The 20,518-nt window shown below is 35.4% G+C and overlaps 4 protein-coding genes and 1 pseudogene across 8 annotated transcripts; 2 read left to right on the top strand and 3 right to left on the bottom strand.

The window, feature by feature from the left end:
* The first annotated feature begins 1,117 nt into the window (after window positions 1–1,117).
* On the top strand, window positions 1,118–3,771 carry LOC142533637 (uncharacterized). 3 transcript variants are annotated; one of them, XM_075640468.1, is made up of 4 exons: window positions 1,118–1,506; window positions 2,321–2,475; window positions 2,666–3,360; window positions 3,630–3,771. In XM_075640468.1, exons 1-3 carry the CDS (start codon window positions 1,299–1,301, stop codon window positions 3,341–3,343), a joined length of 1,041 nt encoding a protein of 346 aa, XP_075496583.1. In that variant the 5' UTR covers window positions 1,118–1,298; the 3' UTR covers window positions 3,344–3,360; window positions 3,630–3,771. The 3 variants fall into 3 exon arrangements, with proteins under 3 accessions (XP_075496583.1, XP_075496584.1, XP_075496582.1); XM_075640469.1 differs by lacking the exon at window positions 3,630–3,771 and having other exon boundaries at window positions 2,669–3,577; XM_075640467.1 differs by lacking the exon at window positions 3,630–3,771 and having other exon boundaries at window positions 2,666–3,577.
* Window positions 3,772–3,855: 84 nt separating this feature from the next.
* Window positions 3,856–6,562, bottom strand: LOC142532487 (putative serine/threonine-protein kinase At1g09600; annotated as a pseudogene).
* On the top strand, window positions 5,499–8,835 carry LOC142533635 (11-beta-hydroxysteroid dehydrogenase B-like). Of its 2 annotated transcripts, none has more exons than XM_075640465.1 (7): window positions 5,499–5,668; window positions 6,441–6,805; window positions 7,163–7,355; window positions 7,484–7,569; window positions 7,671–7,802; window positions 8,025–8,189; window positions 8,292–8,835. In XM_075640465.1, the coding sequence occupies exons 2-7, from the start codon at window positions 6,620–6,622 to the stop codon at window positions 8,595–8,597; spliced, it is 1,068 nt and encodes a 355-aa protein (XP_075496580.1). In that variant the 5' UTR covers window positions 5,499–5,668; window positions 6,441–6,619; the 3' UTR covers window positions 8,598–8,835. The 2 variants fall into 2 exon arrangements, with proteins under 2 accessions (XP_075496580.1, XP_075496581.1); XM_075640466.1 differs by having other exon boundaries at window positions 5,500–5,668; window positions 6,663–6,805; window positions 8,292–8,834.
* A 1,302-nt stretch (window positions 8,836–10,137) lies between these two features.
* LOC142533638 (small ribosomal subunit protein uS7-like) lies at window positions 10,138–12,693 on the bottom strand. The gene is made up of 4 exons (XM_075640470.1): window positions 12,488–12,693; window positions 11,103–11,374; window positions 10,574–10,777; window positions 10,138–10,421 (listed from the first exon to the last, which is right to left on the bottom strand). Exons 1-4 carry the CDS (start codon window positions 12,578–12,580, stop codon window positions 10,367–10,369), a joined length of 624 nt encoding a protein of 207 aa, XP_075496585.1. The 5' UTR covers window positions 12,581–12,693; the 3' UTR covers window positions 10,138–10,366.
* A 1,172-nt stretch (window positions 12,694–13,865) lies between these two features.
* Window positions 13,866–18,717, bottom strand: LOC142533648 (uncharacterized). 2 transcript variants are annotated; one of them, XM_075640482.1, is made up of 13 exons: window positions 18,499–18,717; window positions 17,710–17,794; window positions 17,545–17,615; window positions 16,759–16,873; window positions 16,547–16,626; window positions 16,035–16,119; window positions 15,816–15,896; window positions 15,278–15,372; window positions 15,057–15,107; window positions 14,867–14,947; window positions 14,406–14,478; window positions 14,237–14,314; window positions 13,866–14,113 (listed from the first exon to the last, which is right to left on the bottom strand). In XM_075640482.1, the coding sequence occupies exons 1-13, from the start codon at window positions 18,612–18,614 to the stop codon at window positions 14,090–14,092; spliced, it is 1,035 nt and encodes a 344-aa protein (XP_075496597.1). In that variant the 5' UTR covers window positions 18,615–18,717; the 3' UTR covers window positions 13,866–14,089. The 2 variants fall into 2 exon arrangements, with proteins under 2 accessions (XP_075496597.1, XP_075496598.1); XM_075640483.1 differs by having other exon boundaries at window positions 16,759–16,853.
* Between the last annotated feature and the right edge of the window lie 1,801 nt (window positions 18,718–20,518).

Here is a 20,518-nt window from a genome sequence, read left to right as displayed (position 1 = left end):
TCACCTAGAAAATCAATGGTCATTCTCAGCCAAGGAATATAAGATCAGGCGAGATATTAAGGCATCAGCCTAAAGAAATCTCCTTGAGTGAAATAGCTCTAATTTTTTGTTTGCATGAAACTCAAATCCTCCAATATACTAGTTTAGAAGTTTTTTTTTCCCTGAAGAAAACTTAATTCACCCTAAAAAAATATTCAGTTACTAGTACATACAAACATGTATAAAAATATAACTGGTCGGATACACAAGTACATGCAAAATTACACCTGCCATAGCCAACATAGAGGACATGGCCAGAATATCTATAGTTCTTTTGGCTAGGAACTTCTGGCATCTCGATAGCTTCCTTTTAATGGAATTCCATTTCTCATGTAAAGACTTGCTACTTTCATACATTGCAATTTCAGTATTGGGATCTACGAGGAAAGGAAACCTTCAAGATAATATGAAATTCAAGTTTAGCAGTGAAAATATTCATAACTTCACATGTTCCAAATGATTAGCGAGCAACTCAAGAATATAACTAAATAATACTGGCAACAGTTCCTTTGATTAAAATTTAAATATAGGCTTCAGAAGATAAATACCACATGAAACATCAATACATAGATTATGCGGTTTGGCTAGCTCTTTACATTAGAATAACAGGGATTTACCAAATTCAAAAAGTTGCAGTCGCAGTGATAGGAATTAAATAAATTTCACCGATATATATATTTATATATATATATATATATTATTTACTTGATGGAAAAATATTTTAAAATTTTGTAATAGATGGTGTTCATTTTCCATTATTGAATATAATTATATTTATTGCGCAATTGTAGTATTTAATTAATTGGTCCCCACACCGAAACAATGATCGTATCCGAGCCTTGTACAATGTAACCCCATCATCTCCGCTGGAGTGATGCATATTGAGCGAACGAAAAATTGGCCTTAAGTCTGTCGATTTTTTTTGTGTTCAGTCCCTGAATACTTCTTTAGTACCACATTTTCACATGAAATGTACCACATTTTGTATGACATAGTACAACAATTTTGTGGATAAGAAAAGAACTCAAAAAAATGTTTTGATTGAGGATTTTTCACCGACTTTTCCGCCAATCAACGCCCTCTCATTAGTGTGGTATGCTATTATTCGGCTAAATTATTCAGCATATTCTTCTTTCCTTTTTTTTTTCCAAATTGCTGCCCCCTATCACCCTTTCTCCCTTAGCACAGAATTCTGGGAGGAGGCTTAGTTCTTTCTTTCTTTCTTTATTTTTTGTTTGTAATCTATTTAACTGGCAATCATGGATCTATGGTGTTGGCAAGCTAGATGCAATGTCTTTCTCCTGAAAAATTCTTCTCTGGAGAAACCCGTTATCTGGAATCCCAGAAACACTTCGATGGCTTTGGATTTTAAGGTTTCCCGGAAGGAATCTTTATCTGATGGTTGTAAGTTCAGATCGATCACAGTCAGAGCCATGGGGAAGAAGAACCCAGGAAATACCAATTCTGGTAAAAGTTTCGATTTTTTACTTTTTACTGGCATTTTTTTTCTCCTAAAATGATTTTCTCTCTGTTTTGTTTGAGTTGACTTTTGAAATATGCTGAAGGTTCCATCTTTTATGATTTGATATGTTGATTTGTGCAGTAGATTTACTGATGATTAATTTTTGAGAAAGATACTGAAATGAATGCGGGGAACTAACTCTAAAGCAATTGTCTCGTGGCCACTGCAAATTCGATAGTCTAGGTCGATTTTATTTGAGATTCATATCTACAAAAGAGGATATCATGCATGGCACATACAATTCTCAGAGAAAATGATTTCAAATTCTTAGAGAAGAGTTGGCGTAAGATCTTGGTGCATGCTGTGATTCTTAGGCTGCAAATACCTCAAAATGTACTCCAACTGAGTCTTGCGTATTGTAGAAACACTTTTTGCTTCAAGCTTTTTTCAGCGGTGGATCATATGGATTCTTGCTAAATGTTAATTTGTAAGTTTACCAATGGCTGTTGTTTGTGATTAAGCTGTTTGGTGGTACTTTATCGTGTATCACATGGAGTCACTAACACTAGCTTATGAAAGCTTTGTTTTTCAAGTTGCTATGTTATCTAAATGAAATTAGATTTGGATGAAATTTTCCTGTCTTTTATTAGAGAGATCTTTCCTCCGTTGGTACTCTATTTTTCTCTATCTGAAATTTGAAGTTCTTTCCTGATTTCTTAATTCTTAAGCCATGATTTCCTCATTCTTTTGTGATATCTATTGTTACTATGAGAAATACTATTACGAGTGCTATTCAACATGGAGTTTTTGTGTCTGTAGGAAATAGTGATCAATCGAAAGCTGGAGGAGATGGACCAGATGGGAAAAATCCCCCTGCTGGAAAAAACAAATCTAGTGATAATGACTCCCAGAAATCTCATGGTAAACCCTTGGATTGGAGAGAATTCAGAGCATTGCTCTACATCCAAGAGCAGGTAGCATTGTTCTTTCTCAAAGATTTGGTTTACCAAGAGTTATTTGAAGTTATATTCTATAGGCCTTGGCCGTGGAATTGCTTCTCTAGCGTGATAGGATTTGGCAGGCTTGAAATTCAACTAGGCTTAAATTATGTAGTTTTACCATTTGAAATCATCTCTAATGGTGATTTGTCATGTGATGTTATTACAGGCAGAAAATGCAGATTTCACTCACAACCAGGAGAAGATAGCTTCTGGATCTGTATCTCTTCCCCTCAAATGGGCACACCCAATATCAGCACCTGAGAATGGCTGTCTCCTAGTTTCCACAGAAAAGCTCGATGGAGTTCGCACATTTGAGAGGACCGTAGTTCTTCTCCTCAGATCTGGAACAAGGAATCCAGAAGAGGGTCCATTTGGGGTTGTTATAAATCGTCCACTTCACAAAAAAATGAAACACATGAATCCCACTAATATTGAGTTAGCAAATACATTTTCAGATTGTTCTTTGCATTTCGGTGGACCCCTCGATGCAAGTATGTTTTTGATAAGAGCTGGGGAAACCACAAGACGTCCCGGTTTTGAGGAGGTCATTAATGGAGTGTATTTTGGTTCTCGAAATACTCTTGATGAAGCGTCAGGGTTGGTGAAGAAAGGCACTCTTAAGTCTCAAGATTTCAGGTTCTTTGTGGGATATGCAGGGTGGCAGCTGGACCAATTAAGAGAGGAGATTGAATCGGATTACTGGTATGTTGCTGCTTGCAGTGCAAATATGATATTTGGTGGTTCACAGAGTTCCTCGTCTGATGTATTGTGGGAAGAGATTCTGCAACTAATGGGTGGTCACTATTCAGAATTAAGCCGCAAGCCTAAGCAAGATTTATAGTTCTTTGAGCAAATGAGGTATAAAATCAAGAATCTTCCATGGTAATGGAAACTTCTCCTAAAATGTACAGGATTAGCTGCCTTAAAAGATTAAATAAGTAGTTTTTTTTCCTTCCCCGTTTCTTAAAATTTGTGTCACTGTTAATGCGTACTCTAGCACTTATAGAAAATGTTCTGAATGACAATAACCTCTATTGGTGACATTTGATGTGAGTTGCTCATGTTAGCATATTTATTCGGGCCTTGGTGTTGACAGAAATTTATTATTTAATTATTTACATTGGCAGGTAAACATTGAAAAGATGTAAATTGTACATTGTAGTGTACAACGAAAACACATCAGCTCAAGTCGACATTCAAGGTGTACACTTCACTGCATAAGCTGCATGTTCAGAATTTGAAAACTGAAGAACCATTGATATTTTTCATCTTTTCCATCTCTCTGACTTCAATTCCATCGTGGGCAGTAATGCACCAAATCTAATACCACTCTATTTAGTTGTGTATGCCTTACTAGTAATCGTAGCAGATCTTTTTGGTCTTAGATTTGCCAACAGCTTGTTGAATCTGTTTTTCGTGTTCTTTTAACACGTCTTCCATGTTCCCTCCTGGAGGCATCAGTGGCCCAGAAAATTGTATCCTTTTTCTCTTAGGTACATAACGCTGAAAATCATGGAAAGCCATGCATTAGTATTTGTTATCAATACATACATCTATATAAAGTTGCTAGTTTTGAGAAAATACCATAGAGCCATCATTTGACGTTGAGTCGACGCATTTCGAATGATGATTCAATAAGTCCACTGTCGACGTGTACACCACGTCGACTAGAGCTTAATGAGCGGACGGTTACTGAATGATCTGTATCATCGTCGCACATTGTTTTAGCCCATAAGTATCCAGCTGTGGCACTGGGGTGAATCACTGAATTTGAATGAGAATATCCATTCTTCAAATGATTTCCTCTGAGTGGCGGCTCGATTGGGAAACCAGTTCCACATTCCTCCTGCGGGTTGTACTGGTAACTGGTGCTCTTATTGGATTCCCCTGTTTTCTTAGACGATCAGAAAGTTAAATGAAATAACAAGTTCCATGAAATGCGCAAATGACACTTGAAAACCTGTTCTTCAGGAATAGGCTTCGATTTTCTTGAATTATTGTGAGCATATTCAGCCCCTCCACCTTTAACACTATCGGCTTTTTGTCTGGATTTGAGGACCAAAAACATTTGTTAGAAATAATCCAGGTTCATGCTATGATGATAATCAAGTGTGATCTCTGTGTATACTTGTTCCTGAGAAAATGTAGAACACTTTTAGGTACTTACCTTCTTGCTTCCTCTTCTCGAATTTTCACATCAAGTTCCTTACTTGGAGGATACTTGGGTAAGCTAGAAGGATCACTGGGAAGAGGCTTTGTTGTGAAGAACTGAACCAAGAAATAAATCCCAGAATTTGTCGAACAAGTAAGCCTAAAAACCAATAAAATTCTTGCAGAGTACAATCAAACAGAAAACTGAAGATTGTATTAGCAGCTCAGGAAGATTAGTGATATATACTGATACTACGAACATTGGTGTACCTCAACATGGTGTACCTCATTTTTGAGGGCGGAAGAAGCAATACCCCTGTTACGTGGATCTATAGAAAGGAGTACTTCTACGAGGGCCAAAGCAGATGAAGGAAAGTCCCTGAAAGTGTCAGCTAGATGGCTCCTGTATAGTTTCTGTGACTTAAAGCTACTAGCATGCGGTAATTTTGTTTTCTTCCAATATTCCTCTGTTGGCGAACCACATAGCTTGAATATCTTGTGCATTTGCTCCACCTTAAATATGGATTTCATATTTTGACTTAGTGACATTTAGGTGACTAGTTCATTAAAATTCGAAATATACACATTAAAAAAAAAAAAAAAAAGAATCTGTGTGTATATACCTCTGTTCTTCCAGGCATGATAGGCTTCCCTGCGAACAACTCAGCAAGAATACAACCAGCGCTCCACATATCAATCCCGGCTCCATAGTCTGTTGCACCTAGCAAAAGTTCAGGAGCTCTGTACCAGAGAGTTACCGCACGGCTAGTTAACGGTTGCTTCTGTCCAGGATCGAGAAATGTAGCCAAACCAAAGTCTCCGATTTTGAGGGTTCCATTATTGTCAACCAGAAGGATTGAACCCTTAATATCTCGATGAAGAATACCACGACTGTGGCAGTGTTCTAGTCCCCTAAACATCTGCTGCATATAACATTTAATCTGCGGCTCTGTAAATTTGACCCGGGAGAACCTAAAAGTCCAGCAAGATCATGCTCCATGTATTCGAATACGAGGTACAAGCTTCCTGAAATCCTTTTCACTAATGTTTCAAGCTTCGTGACATTTGGATGGTCTAATCTACGTAAAATACTGATCTCCCTTGCCATGAAACGAACACTCTCTGGGTCCATATTAACAAATCTGACCTTTTTCATTGCTACAATTTTATCAGTTGTTAGGTCGCGAGCCCTGTCCACGCTACTGTATGTTCCTTGTCCAATCTACAAAAATAACTGAATCAAAGCTTCATCGCCCACATCCCGCCCAATCAAAAAGAAAGAAATAAATAAACAAATAAAACGGGTATCTCAGCCAAGTATATTTGCGGATATTGATAATGTTTTCTTTAAATTATTATTATTATCGTTATTATTATTGTTATTATTATTATATAATGGAACAGCTATAATTTTTTTTATTAATGTGTGTTAATTTTTTTGCAATTTTAATTTTTATATTATAAATTTCAATATTAATATCGTATCCTTCAATTTTCCAGAAGTTTAATGTTACATCAATATTATATTGCCAAAATAATTAAAATTGAAAACAAAATTAGTGAACTAAAATCGAAATTCACGAAATAGATCATTTAATAACATGGAAAAAAATCCCCGTACAATCGTCTACATATTTCATCCTATAATAGAATTTCATCTACATATTTCATCATCAGATAACAATTGTTCTTTGTGTGATCGGAAATCGGGATCTGGGGATGATTTCAGATTATATATGATTTTATTAATTTTAAATGAAGAAAGTGAATAAAGATAATTCATGCAGAAGTTCCAAAAGGCTCGTCCACTGAGTATTCACAACGTTTGATTGTCAGAGCAACACGTGTACACAAACCCCCTTCTGCATGCAGCCATGCTGTGACACAAAAACTCTTGCATTGCCCTCATCTCTTTTTCAACAAACCAATCTTTTTCTTGGAGAATTTATTGAGAGATTGGATCGACATGGATCTGATCAACACTGTGCTGAATTTTTTTGTGCCACCAGCAAGCCTGTTGATGCTTGCCTTTGCATGGCCAACTCTCTCCTTCATCAACACCTGTGAATGGATTTACAACACATACTTCAATACTGAAAACATGGAGAACAAGGTGGTGGTTATCACTGGAGCTTCTTCAGGGATCGGAGAGGTAAAATTCTTTAGATGTCAGAATTCGAATCCTTAATGAGCTCGGGCAGGGTTTGATACGCATACATACACGTTCGTGTGTGTGTGTGTGTGTGTGTTTGTGTGGATTCAAGAAATGATTATGATACAGTGTTTCTTGCAATATCGATTTAGTCCCGGAAAGGGAAACATAGGCCGACTAGTTGCTTCCCAAAATATATTAAACCCTGCACTCCCCACTTCTCTTTGTCCTGGATCCTTCTTTCTAGTAGCCCATCCTAATCATGTTCATTTAAGTTTTATTATACATCAATCTCTACACGTTCTTTGAAATAGCACACAGCAAGAGAATGAAGTTTGATGGTCTTTACCATTACAGCAAATCGCTTATCAATATGCAAAGAGGGGTGCAAACCTGGTATTGGTCGCACGAAGAGAGAACCGGTTGTGGGGAATAAGTGAGAATGCGACAAGGCTGGGGGCACAGAATGTGTTGGTAACGGCTGCTGATGTCGTGAAAGAAGATGAGTGTCGGAGATTTATCGATGAAACCATTAACTATTATGGCCGTAGTAAGAATAGACAAATTGTCACTCCATTTTTGAGATTGATATCGTTTTCGTTACCTCCACTAAACTACTAGATGCAGTATTATTTTTCTTGCATTTTAATTTGGTATACCGTTTCTGTCATCTTGCAGTTGATCATCTGGTGAATACAGCAAGTTTAGGACACACTTTCTACTTTGAGGAAGCTACGGACTCGGGCGTGTTCCCCATTTTAATGGTACGTGCAAGGACTAGTTTGAGCTTTTGTTCCGTCTATGTCTAGTTGGATAGATCATAGATCATAACGATATTTGATATCAAAATTCGGTCCATTTTCAGGACATTAACTTTTGGGGTAATGTTTATCCAACTCATGTAGCACTTCCGTACTTACGGGAAAGCAATGGTCGCATTGTGGTGAATGCCTCGGTTGAGAATTGGTTGCCTTTGCCGAGGATGAGCTTGTATTCTGTGAGTTGATAATTTACTATGAAATCTATATAACATGTGAAATACATCCGATGCGGTAATGGTATGAACAACATATATGTGCATTTTTCTCGTGCGGAGCCCACATTTTTATGGGAAATCCAAATAACATATATAGAGCCATAACCGGACTCTTTTCAACTTGATTTTATGCTTTCTTAGGCTGGCAACACTTGCCGATTTTTTGTATGTTTGCATTGGTAGGCTGCTAAATCGGCGCTCATAAACTTTTACGAGACACTGAGGTTTGAAGTGAGGGAAGAAGTCGGTATTACAGTTGCGACACATGGTTGGATCGGAACTGAAATGACCAGAGGCAAATTCATGGTGGAGGAAGGAGCAGAGATGCAGTGGAAGGAAGAAAGAGAAGTAAGTTTCATTGTTGAGTCATACATATGTTCATGCATATATATACTCAACCTGAAAATTAGCATTAATCTTGAATAGCTAGTCTAATTTTTTGTTTAAAAGGTACATGTATCTGGTGGACCCGTGGAGGAGTTTGCGAAGCTTATTGTTTCTGGGGCGTGCAGAGGGGATCCATATGTGAAGTATCCGAGCTGGTATGACATATTCTTTTTGTACAGAGTCTTTGCGCCAAAAGTGCTCTACTGGACTTTCAGCTTCCTTCTAACGACTGCGGGTGAACGAAAAACGTCCTTCATTGGAACTGGAAGGCCGTTGCCAGTGGGATCCCCTTCAAGAATGTTTACTGGAAGCCCACAGGGATCCCCTTCAAGAAGAGTCACTGGAAGCCCTCCAGTGACTTTATCCTAAGCCTTTCAGACGCAGCAGAAAATGGAGTGAAGGAATATAATACAATCTTTACAAATGGTTTTTTCTGTTCTATGTTAATCGTGTTTTATTCGTAGCAGAACTCTCGAGTGAGAAATGGAATAATGCCTGGACATTGTTTGCCATCGAGTTGAATAAACAAACATCCAGTGTGTGGGTGCTGATTTGTCAAGTCACCTCTTTGAAATCTACCACTTAGAGAATCTGATAGAAAAAAAATTGAGGTTCATGCATTTAGTATCAAATTTGGTTACTTTTACTTAGCTTGGCCCCCTCTCTAGCTGGAGCACGAGTGGGAAAAAATTGAAATTTCATGCATATAGTTTTTTAATTTTTTAAAAAAACTTCAAATCCAATCCCATAATTCTATCAACTGTTCTCTGAAGAAACCCAAAGGTCCCGCCTCTGATCCCGTACTCATAAAGATTTAAGTAGTATTTTTTTTAAAAAAAATTACATATCAGATAAATTTATGGATTTAATACAAAAAATTTGGTATAATTTGATACATATATTAAGATTATTTAAGATTTAGATATTAAGAGACATGCACAATTTATTTTTTATTGTAAAAACAATATATGGCATAATTTTTATAATAATATAATTATAACGATGATCACTGATCAAAAAGAGAGACATCATGCACATATGGTGACGTTCTTGAACAGAATAAAGTAAAATAACCTGGCTAAAAGGCCTGGACGTCGTGATTTTCACCAGTCTCGGATCCACCGGTAATGCGAAACGTTGCCGATTATCCAAGATGAATGCATCACGAATTCGACTGTGGAGAAAAGAAATATTCGATAGGGCGGGAGCTGACATTTAATTCAATGATGAAGAAAACACGGACCACCAAAAAGATGAGAACAGAATATGGGGAAAAATAGGTTGCGGATTCAGATTCAGGGGGGAAATTGGTGACGAGAGCAGTAAGAGAAGCGGAGATACCCAAGGAGGGAAGCTTTAACCTTTCAAGTTTTCAACTCTTTTAATCTCTCTCTCCCCGCCAGATAATGAGTGGCATGTACGGAAAGAGACTGAATTTGACGGCATGTATGCCGCGTATGCGAACGGCTGTCGACTCCAAATTTTGAAGAATGCGTACCTAAATTTGAAGGTGTTTTTTTTTTTCCTTATAATTTTCTTTGAGGGATCCTAAATTTGAAGTTTTTTCTTTGAAGAGGAAATTGCAGACCTAGATCTCAAAGTTGTGTCAGATGGACTACAATTCTTCGACCTAAATTTGAAGTAAAATAATCAATATACTGAAAAAAAGAACAAACGTACAGATTGTTGGTTGTTCATTGATTATTCAAGGTTCATAGGCAACACTTTCTTTTAATGACTAATCTACCAACACATTGTGACCAATGTTTGAGAAACAAAAAGAAACATCTGTTTATATGGTCGTCTTGGTTGGATTACAAGGATATTTTAGAAACAATGGTTTGCTGAAAACGGAGGAAACTGTAAAGCTCAGTTGAAACTATGGAATAAAAAACAATGGGGACAAAGATGAAGTAAAGAAATCCACTACAGCATAAATAACTCAAGTAGTTTAATAGAAAAACTTGTCTTGGCAATGCAACTCGCCCTGAAGAACATAGCAGAAAATAGAAACAAGTCGATGTCACGTGATATAGATGAAATCACATTCACATCGAAGTACAAGGATTTTTCCAAAGCACGATCGATAACAAAACTGTCTTAAAGTATAACTCCTTAGATCAACATAAGCATTGCTCTCAGCGATTGGCCTTGGCAACCCTTTCAATCTCATCTTTCTTCTTGATAGCGTAGCTGCACAATACATGAAAAGGAAAGAACAGTAAGAGGAAGTAGCATGTGTAGAAGAGACATATAATAAAGAAATTTGAGATGATACAAATCAAGTAATTTATAATCATTTGAATAATGAAATGCTAGTGGTATCAAAACGGGGTAGCACTTACCTGTTGGAGGATCCTTTTGCAGCATTAATAAGTTCATCAGCAAGGCATTCAGCAATGGTCTTAATGTTCCTGAAAGCACTCTCCCTGGCACCAGTTGTAAGAAGATATATTGCTTGATTAACACGTCGCAGAGGTGAAATATCAACAGCTTGACGTCTGACAACACCAGCAGAACCAATCCTAGTCGCATCTTCTCTAGGTCCACTGATCCAAAACATAAAAGTCAATATAAAATGTCAAGAATAAAATATTTTGAAATAGAAAGGGCTGCAGAAATTGTGCAACTCAGCCTGAAACCCTTTCTATGTGTAAGACAGTATGCTAACATGATTGATTTATCAAGCCTCCTAATGTTTATCACATAAAACTCAGAATAAAATAGATGCTATGAACAGAAGATTGCTAACCAAGAACTGTGATGTCATGTATACTACATGTCATTCTAAGGTGGAGACAATTTAAGATATGTCCCTAAAGCTGTACATTAAAACTTCAAAACTATGTTTTTGTCAGCCAAAAAACTTCATACCTGTTGATCACAGCATCCACTATAACTTGGATTGGGTTCTGATCTGTCAGCAAGTGAATGATCTCCATGGTATGCTTGATGATGCGCACAGCCATCAGCTTCTTCCCATTGTTGCGCCCGTGCATCATGAGTGAGTTCGTCAACCTTTCAACAATTGGGCACTGGGCCTTTCTGAACCTCTTTGCTTGGTACCTCCCAGCAGTGTGAGGCATGTACACAGGGTGCTTTGAAGCAGTTGCAGTAATGTAGTCCTCAACAGATATATCATTGATCTATATAGGAGAAGAAATTCAAGAAATCAAAGACCGGAAGTTCTTGCAACTGAATTTACTAAAACCCAGTGATCAGAAGAAATGTCATTACCCGGCCATAAATTTTTTTACAAATAGCCATATTTTAAACCATTCCTTAAGATTTGATTTTGTCAAGGCATAAGAGGTTAATATAACAATGTTGCAATCATGCAATACAGTATCAGCTTATCTATTGTCTGAGTCACTCAGATTCTTTTTGTCCAAGGCACATCTATTCTGTGTCCAACTGGCTTCTCTTTTTATCCAATTCACTTCCTTCAGAGACCAAAGCTGTGCTCCAGAGATATCAGTTCATACACTTATAAGTATAACTAATAATGGACATATGGATTCTCGAGAATACAGGAGCTATGGTGGTCACCTCTGGACAAAAACCAAAGGAATGTGGAGTATCCATTCATAATGCCTAGAATGGAGAAAATTTGAAATGGTACCAATTTTTATTTTCCAAAGCCAGGTAAGAAGAATACATTCACCTTCAAATTTTTCATTTTATATTATTAATCAACAAATTTTGTTTCTTTCCGCAAATGTAAATGATACATAACCTTGAGAAAGAGTTTACGCATAGAAAAGAAGGGAAAGACATCACTAATCAAAAGACCTTGATTGATTCAATTATGAAACCTAACGAATTTCAAGGATCCTTTTTCAACAGTTAATTAAAGCTTCATATGAAGGTAAACATTCTAATGGCGCGTATCATCGTTCCAATTTTCTTTACAAGGAGCATACTCATAGAGTTTTTTCAATTTATACATATAAAAGAGATGCAAAGACATCCCCTGCTATTTGAATTAACCTGGGACCAAAGAGGTAGACTGCACGGTGAGAAAATTAACAAACTTGAAGAAACTAACATGCCACATATAATTCAAACACATTCATATCTAGTCATGAAAGCAGATAAATAATATCAGACATGCTAAAACATTTCAAAAATTTGTAGGATTAAACAGCATAAATAACTCAAAAATTGATATTAGCGATCAAATCACGCAAATTCGCATCGAAAATTTATCACAAGACATGGTAAACAATTCTAAAAAAATCTTCGAAGTGGAATCTAACCTGAACTTCTTCGTAGGACCAGCGGTTGAAGAGCATTACAGAGCTATGAACCTTATCATCAAGCTGATTCGTTGGCTCTATCGCAGCCGCCATGTTGCCTCTTCGATTTGCAGTGTTTTGTCTGTGCTTTGCGAATCTGCGATGGAGAGGAAGCGGAGAATATTAAATAGGGAAGCACGGAAACCCTAGGACTGCAAATGAAGTGAGGTTTTGTGCCGTATGGTCAAAAATACCCTTGCTAATTTACTTGAATGCCCCCGCTTATGATTAATTTAATTAACTATTAGTATTTTTTAAAAACCATATTCTATTATTAATCTTATAAATCTATATATTTTATATATACTAACGGATTTTGTCACACCCATCGCATTTGGTTCATATAAAAATCAAAGAATAAAATAATTTTTATTTTGAAATGAGAGTTATTAATTTTTGAAATTGAAATTCTATTATTATAAACATTTAAAATGATATTTATAATTCTAAATTCCACCAAATCTCATTTTTCCTATGATTATCACATAGAAAAGGAGACCGGGCTTGTAGCTCAGTGGTCTCATTCGCCAGATTAGCTGGCTCTTTTCTCCGAGTTCGATCCCTCTTCCCCGCATGTGTCATAATTAAAAAACACACACACACACACAAGGAAATAGTCAACTTTCTCAAAACCCCTTGATTTGGATTTTAGGCTATAATGTGGGCCAATTATTTACAACTTTCTTCTTTTATTATCTATTCCAATTGGGGCGAATCAATCGGCCCTGTATTATAGACGAGGATTTAAAATAGTATAGTCGTATATACAATTTAATTATTTAACCATGTTTTGATTCATAATTTTTTCTGGTTTTTCATTCACGATATTTGCATTAATAAAACATGCATAATATAAGTGTATCATATAAATACGAAGCTCCGAGTTAAAGATAAATTTTAAAAATTGAGAAGTTCATGCATACAAATCATTGTCAAATGTCTCAACAAAAAAAAATCATTATCAAACAAATATTAGATATTTACAAATTTAAAAAAAAACGTTTTTAAACCATTTATCCTTTAATTTATGTATTTGTTCTACATGTCTCTGATTTTCATTTTTTAAAACTATTTACTCGTTTATTTATGATCACTTAAACATTTATCATAACCACATTAAAATTCAATTTCATTTTTAACTAAACAAACTCATTAGTATTATTAAACATGTATCTTCTTCTTCTTCCTTTTATTTTTTTGAGGAAATTAAGCATGTATCTTAGATGCGCATAGATCAAGTAAACAGGGTTGCCTATTTATTTGCGATGGAGGGTTTTCAGCTATTTACCAATAAAACAGGGAGGTAACTGTATTTTTACCCTTATCCAACACTACAATATGATGAACAGTTCTAAGTTTTAATTAACATCAGGATACACAACCTAAATGCACCCGGTAATTACCAATCCATTGCTGATCAATATCTCATATTTCAGTTTCTAATTCAAAATAATTCATAAAGATAAAAGTTTTATACAAGTCTAGAACACTAAAACCTTAATGAAACGCAACACCACCAATGCAACTCGTATTTCCATTGCCGGCACTGATTGGTTTCAGCTGCTAATGACGGGGAAGTCCTGGAATCTGTAACAAACATTTCAACACCATGTCACAATTTGTATGAACACGACGCCAGCGTTTTGGGACAAAGAAAGAGTGGTGCTAGTGTCATCTATATACACATGGCCGTTTCATACAAACTCTAACCTCGACGCCACGAGGACCTATTCGATTTCGAGATATAAAATTGAGTACCAGAGTAGCGAATTCATCAGGAACATCCTCCTGTGATTCAAAAACAAGTCAATAAAAATACAGTCAGCAACGTGACCAAGAAAATAAAACAGGTGATGTCTCGAAGGGAACTAAATCTAACCTGTATGGCATGGCCCGTATGCCTGACGACAACCATTTGGAACTTCCCTTGCATCTGACCGATAGTGAGAGTTCTGCAACAATTTTCTCAATTAGTATGCAACAGCCTCGCTGGACACACCTTTCTAACATCAAGCGTTGATTACCCCTATCATGGTTATTAATGGAGCAACTTTTCTCCAACGACATTGCAATCAAAAGATCATCAAGAATGGGGCTTTTAAATTTTGAAACTGTGTGGAAGGCTTTTGGATTTTGAAACCATGATAGACATATCAATAAACAGTGTATTCCGTTTACGATTGATACATAAGCATGGTTTGATTTTCCAAGTCAAATTGAGATACAGTTTTTTTATTTACTGTTATTTCCTACTGAAAACTGGGAAACGATCATATCATTCCATACATGAAGCATTCTAGCATTGAATAAAATTACTGAGAGACTTCGAGTGAGAGAAACCTGTCCAGTCTATCAGTGCCTGCCAAAAGCAAGAGTTTTGGTACAGGAGATGACAAGAACCTTTCTGAAAGGCCTTCATACCTGAAACATGATGGCACAGCAAAATAGCAAGAAAGTCAAACGTCGGCATTAAATAAACAATTCGCTGATTTATTAATCATATAAAGTTCATAGAAAGAATGGTTTTTACCAGCCTCTCCAATATTGCTCTGTTTCTTCCAATCTAGCACGATGGGTATAACTACAGGCCAGCATGAATCGCCAATCAAGTGAAATTACCAAAAAATAAGAAATTGCTCACCAATCAGCAATATTATTAATCGGTAATATTTCTTGTTATAATTTATTAAGTTTACAAACCAAGCGTAAAACCAAAAGAAGAAAATCAGAAAACATCAGAAGCATATTTACCACTTTCTTGAATCATCATATGTCAGTGTGCTGGGAATAGAGACACGAGCAGACTCGATGTTTCTCACAGTGCCTCCTTTGACACTCCATTCAATCTACGCACACACGTGTAACACAATAATCACCGACAACTTAACAGGACAGAAAAATCACAAGTAAGACGGCCCTTATTTGAATTAGATGGAAACAAGCGAACTAAAGTACTGCCTCAAGCAATTTTTAAATTCAATGTACCATCTGCTCCAAAAGATGCTTAGCCTGGGGATAGAAATCGTATAACCAAATTCTTAAACTACAAATTTATTGTCCAATTATGCACTATAAGCCTCGCAGAATGTAATCAGGGTCAACTAAAAAAATTTATGAGACAACCAGAATGGTGGAAAATAGTGTTGGAACTCATTGGGAATAAAATTACCTTGTCTTTCTTTCAATTTGTACTCTATTACTTAGCCGACTAAGATGATTGAGAAGAGCGTTACACTGTAATTCCAAAATAATAGCACATACAAGAACGGTACTAAAAGCGAGTGCTCACCGCTTTCTCAATGGTAGAGAAATGTTGCATTCTATTTGAGAGAATCTTCTGCATATGTATCAGTGATGCCAATGCTGTTCCCTGAAATTCTCTATAACTATATATAAGTTTTATCGAAATTCGGTGATTAATATTTAATTGTAATTCAGTTTCCATTAAAAGCAATTATAATATAAAGAATAAAGCAGCTCAAAAATTGTTTCATTTTTTTACGCAGACCTCAACAACATCGATAACAACTAACCCAGCCAAGCTGGGAAGTGCCTTCTTTGCGGCAACATGAACAGCAACCGAACCTCCCATGCTGCATCACAATGATTAACATCTAATATCAAAATTTAACCAGCAATTTATGAATAAAATAAGTACTTGTCGCCCAAACAATATAGAAAATGTTTCAGGTTGCAGACACCATCAATGGCATAAATAACCTATAAATCAACATTTTGTTCAAAAGAATATCATTTAAACCAGGAAAGAGCTGGATTTATTTGTTGTTAGAAGTCAGAAATCAACTTCGACAACTCTAATCTTACACGACAACTTGGTGAAAAAGAAGTTACTACACAGGTCTCACATCAAATATTGGTTGCAAAGTTTCGTAGCAGAAATAGAAAATTTTTAGGCGCTTATCAAATGAAAGCCATGCTTCATTGTCAAGAAACATAAGACTAGGTCTGTGATTAAATAAGATAAAGCAAATTTTCTGTGTTACATTAAAGGAGCGCAACCTGTGACCTACAATCACAATTGCAGGAGGAGAATCTCCATACATGGTCTTCAGAACTGCCAGTACATCATTGCACATTGTCTGAAATTTTTGCAAAAGCGTAAGGACACAAACCCAAAGGCATAATATTGCTTGGATCGTCAACCCATTAATACAATGAAAACAAGATTTGCCATGCATCTTTCATTTTATTAATTTCTCACATGAACATACCTCAATAGATAGATCAAGATCATTCCCTGTGGATGACTTCCCATGTCCTCTCAAATCCAGGGAAATTACCCGAGCTTTCTCTTTTATTTTACTTGCTGACAGAGCAAACGATAGCCTAGAAATGTGATGTCAATCGATATGCAACTCAGATTGGCAAGAAGGTAAAACACATCATGTTTTCTTTAGGAAATTTAAATGTGCCAAACGATGTGAAGATCTATCAAGCAACAGAAGATTAGTAGGTTTTCCGAATTAATACAAGATGAGAGTACAAATCCTCATTCTCTATTTGTTCGTGTAGACTACTAATATATTCTTAGAAATAAATAGGTGAATCAAAGATGTTAAGAGAAGTCCAGAAAAAGAAGATAAACTGCAATGTTCTGATCAATGAAAATGAAAGGACAAAGCTTGGCTGTCAGTCTGCATTATTTGGGATTTCAGAATAAAAAAATTCACGTAACATTACGAGACAACAGGAGACAAATATTTCATTTCTACAACATTTGATATTTTATACTATATATATACGAAACAACTATGAGAAAGGAAGAGGAAAACAAATGGTCAAATGAAATTGATTGATTCATAATTGACAATGAAGTAACTGTGATTGCTACTTCCTTCATTCAATCAGGGAATCAGCAATAGATAATTGCTCATAGCCTCCATATCTAATTAGACTTGTCAATCAAATGTAGCCAATTGATCTACCCACAATAAAGATACATTGTGAAGCATATACGATGGTGAACCACACAGGTCTGGATAAAAGGATCAACATACCCAGAATAACCCCCACCATGTAGACAGAAAACAACTGGACCCTCAGTTCCAGCCTTATAAATGTGAAAAACCTGAAATGAAGTATTTAACACAAGAGAAATTGTTTCCTTAAGAAAATAAAAATCTGAGAAATAATGAAGCAATATGAAATATTATGTAATTTACATCATCTGAATCCTCGATATGGACATCTTCTTCTTGGTCAAAGTAACTCGCCCAATCTAGAGGCATATATTTTTGTGAAGAAATCCTACAAAAGTAAATATGAAGAAGAAAAATAATTCATAACAGAACAAAAAATTTGTATGTTTTAAGATATTTTAGCATGCAATTATGCTAATAAAAAACCAAGAAACTGAACAAAACAAAAAAGAAAAACACACCGTCTGTGAATAGATATTGATATCTTATTACATCAATAACTGTCACTAGTCGAATCACAATACAAATTTAAAGTTGAAAACTGAACTCAAGTATAGATGAATAGGGAAAGCTTAAAGATTTTACCTTCATCAAGATTGAACTAGCAACATGAAATAGAAAAAGAAACGACAAGCCTTTTCTAAAAGAATGCTACTTCATAATTCTTTTAAAAGGGTACAACAAAAAATGATCACGAAGAAGGATATTGCACAGGAAAAGAACATTAGCATTTGCAGCACAAATCAATCCCATACAATCATTCAAGTCTTCATGATCGGTATTTTTTTAACCACAAATTTCACGCTTTCCATTGCTTTCCAATCTACGCATTTCCAGGAGCTTAATTATTTGATCATAGCGCTGACACCAGCAAGGCTGAATTATTGTCGTACTCGTAATGCAATTAATATTAATAATTATACTCTTCAAACAAAAAGGTTAAAGCTAGATTTAGCACTAATAACTGAATAATTACAGGAAAAAAAAATACAAGAAACTGGCGTAAGTTGATTAAGTGTATTGAGTAAATACTGAATTGGTGGACGATCAGGTTTAGAAGAAAAGGCGGATGGCATTTTCCCAGCATTCTGAGAGGCATTTTCGGGTTCCTCTTCCGGAAGCGAAGCTAGGTTCGATGAATTCTCCATATTTCACGAAAATTCTGCGATTGAGAATTATATATTCGATTCAATCAGCTGTGGGGAAAGTGGATATATGCATACTTCATTGATGTTGATTCGGACTCTTAGTCCATCAGGCCCATCTCGATATACTCAAGTGTTCAGACCCATTTTATTGACAACAAAAGACCAGCCCAAATTCAGTTTGTGCTTTGACATTTTGGCCCAAATGATGTAAAAAGTCCATTTTTTTCGAATAATTTCTCAACATATAAATCATAGAAAGAAAACTCAAAAAGTGGAGAAACAAGCTAGAGAGCTGATGGGATAACTGATGGGAAGGGAAGAGCTTCAATTGACCAACATGAAATAAAGAGGCAAGTCGTCCAAGTTGGATTTCATAAAATCGGCACCATTAATATATAGGAAAATTAGAGGTTTACATTTTAGGTTACTTTCGAATTTACATGTTACATGATAAATTACAAATGTATAAATCAATTCAGTTACATCTCTTTTATATTTTATTCTTTATTACTCTTGAAAGAAGAAATGTCCTCATGTGTATAACCTTAAATATACATCTATTTTACTAGCTCAATCCGTCCTCAAATGGATCGAGCACGATTCTACCCAAACCATTTGTCATCCATATTCATATATAAATGAATGTAATGATAGTACTCTGAAATGAAAAATATTTACGATTATTTTAAAAAAGAGCATGTTTTTTGTAAGACGAATAAGCTTGGCTCATAGCTATAATGAAAATTAATAGTTTGAACATAAAAAGTAATAATTTTTATGGGTCAGTTCTGTCTAAAAAAATGACTAATGAGATAATCTTGTAAAATTTTTTGTATTTAAAAGAAGTGCATCAACTCAGACAAATAAAATGAAAGTGACTCATTAAATAGAAAAAAATAAATTGAAAAGCTAGCTTGAGGCTAAGACTAGATAAGAGAGTGTTTTCAATCACTAAAAAATAAATTGAAAAACTAGATTAAGGCTAAGACTAGATAAGAAAGTTTTTGCAATCACTAAAAAATATTACTCTTAAATTATTGGAAGTCTTATATACATTACTAACTGTACTCAACCGAACATCTTTTGTGCGATAAATAAGTTAAGTCGCTTCAAGAGTAATCCTAATTATGTTCATTGGAAGGCTTTGACAAGGATTCTTAGATATTTAAGGCACACCTTAGAATATAGTTTGTATTATACAAAATATCATGCGGTATTAAATGGATATAATGATGCTAATTGAATTTCTGACACCAAATATTTGAAATCCACTAGTGTCTATGTATTTAGCATTGGTGGTAGCACAGTCTTTTGGAGGTCATCCAAACAAACTTGCATGGCTAGATCGATAATGAAATCTGAATTTATATCACTTAATAAAGTTGCGGAAGAAGCAGAGTGGCTTCACAAATTTCTAGAGGATATTCCATGTTGGACGAAACTAATGTATACAATAATGATACATTGCAACAATCAGTCGGCAATTGCAAATTCACAAAACATGTACAATGGTAAGTCTTGATATATTCGTCAAAGATATAATACAGTGGTATAATTGATCTCAAATAGAGTTATATATATTTATTATGTTAAATCAAATGATGACTTGACGGATCCGCTTACAAAAACATTAAATAGATATTAATTATACAACTTGTCTAGATGAATGTGTTTAAAATCTATAAAATAAAATTTTTATATTGGAAACTCAACCTTGTTGATTAGAGATTCAAATATTTTGGTTTAATAAGACAACTAAATTATAAAAAAACTTGAGCTAACAATCGGGAATTTTTCCCTTCTCTTTTTCAGGAAAACTAGTGTTGATACCTATCAATGTAGTGATGTTAAGTATTGAAATTTTAATGGTTCCTTAGCTTGTTAAAAGAAGAGTAATGTGTGAT

The sequence above is a fragment of the Primulina tabacum genome, chromosome 18 (genome assembly GCF_025594145.1).
Source record: "Primulina tabacum isolate GXHZ01 chromosome 18, ASM2559414v2, whole genome shotgun sequence".
Taxonomy (NCBI): domain Eukaryota; kingdom Viridiplantae; phylum Streptophyta; class Magnoliopsida; order Lamiales; family Gesneriaceae; genus Primulina; species Primulina tabacum.
Note: the sequence above shows the minus strand (reverse complement) of the source record. Positions and strands in the feature narration are given on the sequence as shown.

What these genes read in the sequence shown, in the direction of transcription:
- LOC142533637 (XM_075640468.1), top strand. Translation starts at nt 1,299, where the DNA reads ATGGATCTATGGTGTTGGCAAGCTAGATGCAATGTCTTTCTCCTGAAA. An exon ending in CCCAGGAAATACCAATTCTG is followed by an intron (nt 1,507 to 2,320) that starts GTAAAAGTTTCG and finishes TTGTGTCTGTAG; the next exon opens with GAAATAGTGATCAATCGAAA. An exon ending in TGCTCTACATCCAAGAGCAG is followed by an intron (nt 2,476 to 2,665) that starts GTAGCATTGTTC and finishes GTGATGTTATTA; the next exon opens with CAGGCAGAAAATGCAGATTT.
- LOC142533635 (XM_075640465.1), top strand. Translation starts at nt 6,620, where the DNA reads ATGGATCTGATCAACACTGTGCTGAATTTTTTTGTGCCACCAGCAAGC. An exon ending in CTTCTTCAGGGATCGGAGAG is followed by an intron (nt 6,806 to 7,162) that starts GTAAAATTCTTT and finishes TTACCATTACAG; the next exon opens with CAAATCGCTTATCAATATGC. An exon ending in CATTAACTATTATGGCCGTA is followed by an intron (nt 7,356 to 7,483) that starts GTAAGAATAGAC and finishes GTCATCTTGCAG; the next exon opens with TTGATCATCTGGTGAATACA.
- LOC142533638 (XM_075640470.1), bottom strand. Translation starts at nt 12,580, where the DNA reads ATGGCGGCTGCGATAGAGCCAACGAATCAGCTTGATGATAAGGTTCAT. An exon ending in GTGGATGCTGTGATCAACAG is followed by an intron (nt 10,778 to 11,102) that starts GTATGAAGTTTT and finishes GTTTTGGATCAG; the next exon opens with TGGACCTAGAGAAGATGCGA. An exon ending in GCAAAAGGATCCTCCAACAG is followed by an intron (nt 10,422 to 10,573) that starts GTAAGTGCTACC and finishes TGTATTGTGCAG; the next exon opens with CTACGCTATCAAGAAGAAAG.
- LOC142533648 (XM_075640482.1), bottom strand. Translation starts at nt 18,614, where the DNA reads ATGGAGAATTCATCGAACCTAGCTTCGCTTCCGGAAGAGGAACCCGAA. An exon ending in CCTGATCGTCCACCAATTCA is followed by an intron (nt 17,795 to 18,498) that starts GTATTTACTCAA and finishes TTACTTTTGTAG; the next exon opens with GATTTCTTCACAAAAATATA. An exon ending in ATTGTGATTGTAGGTCACAG is followed by an intron (nt 16,120 to 16,546) that starts GTTGCGCTCCTT and finishes ATTGTGATGCAG; the next exon opens with CATGGGAGGTTCGGTTGCTG.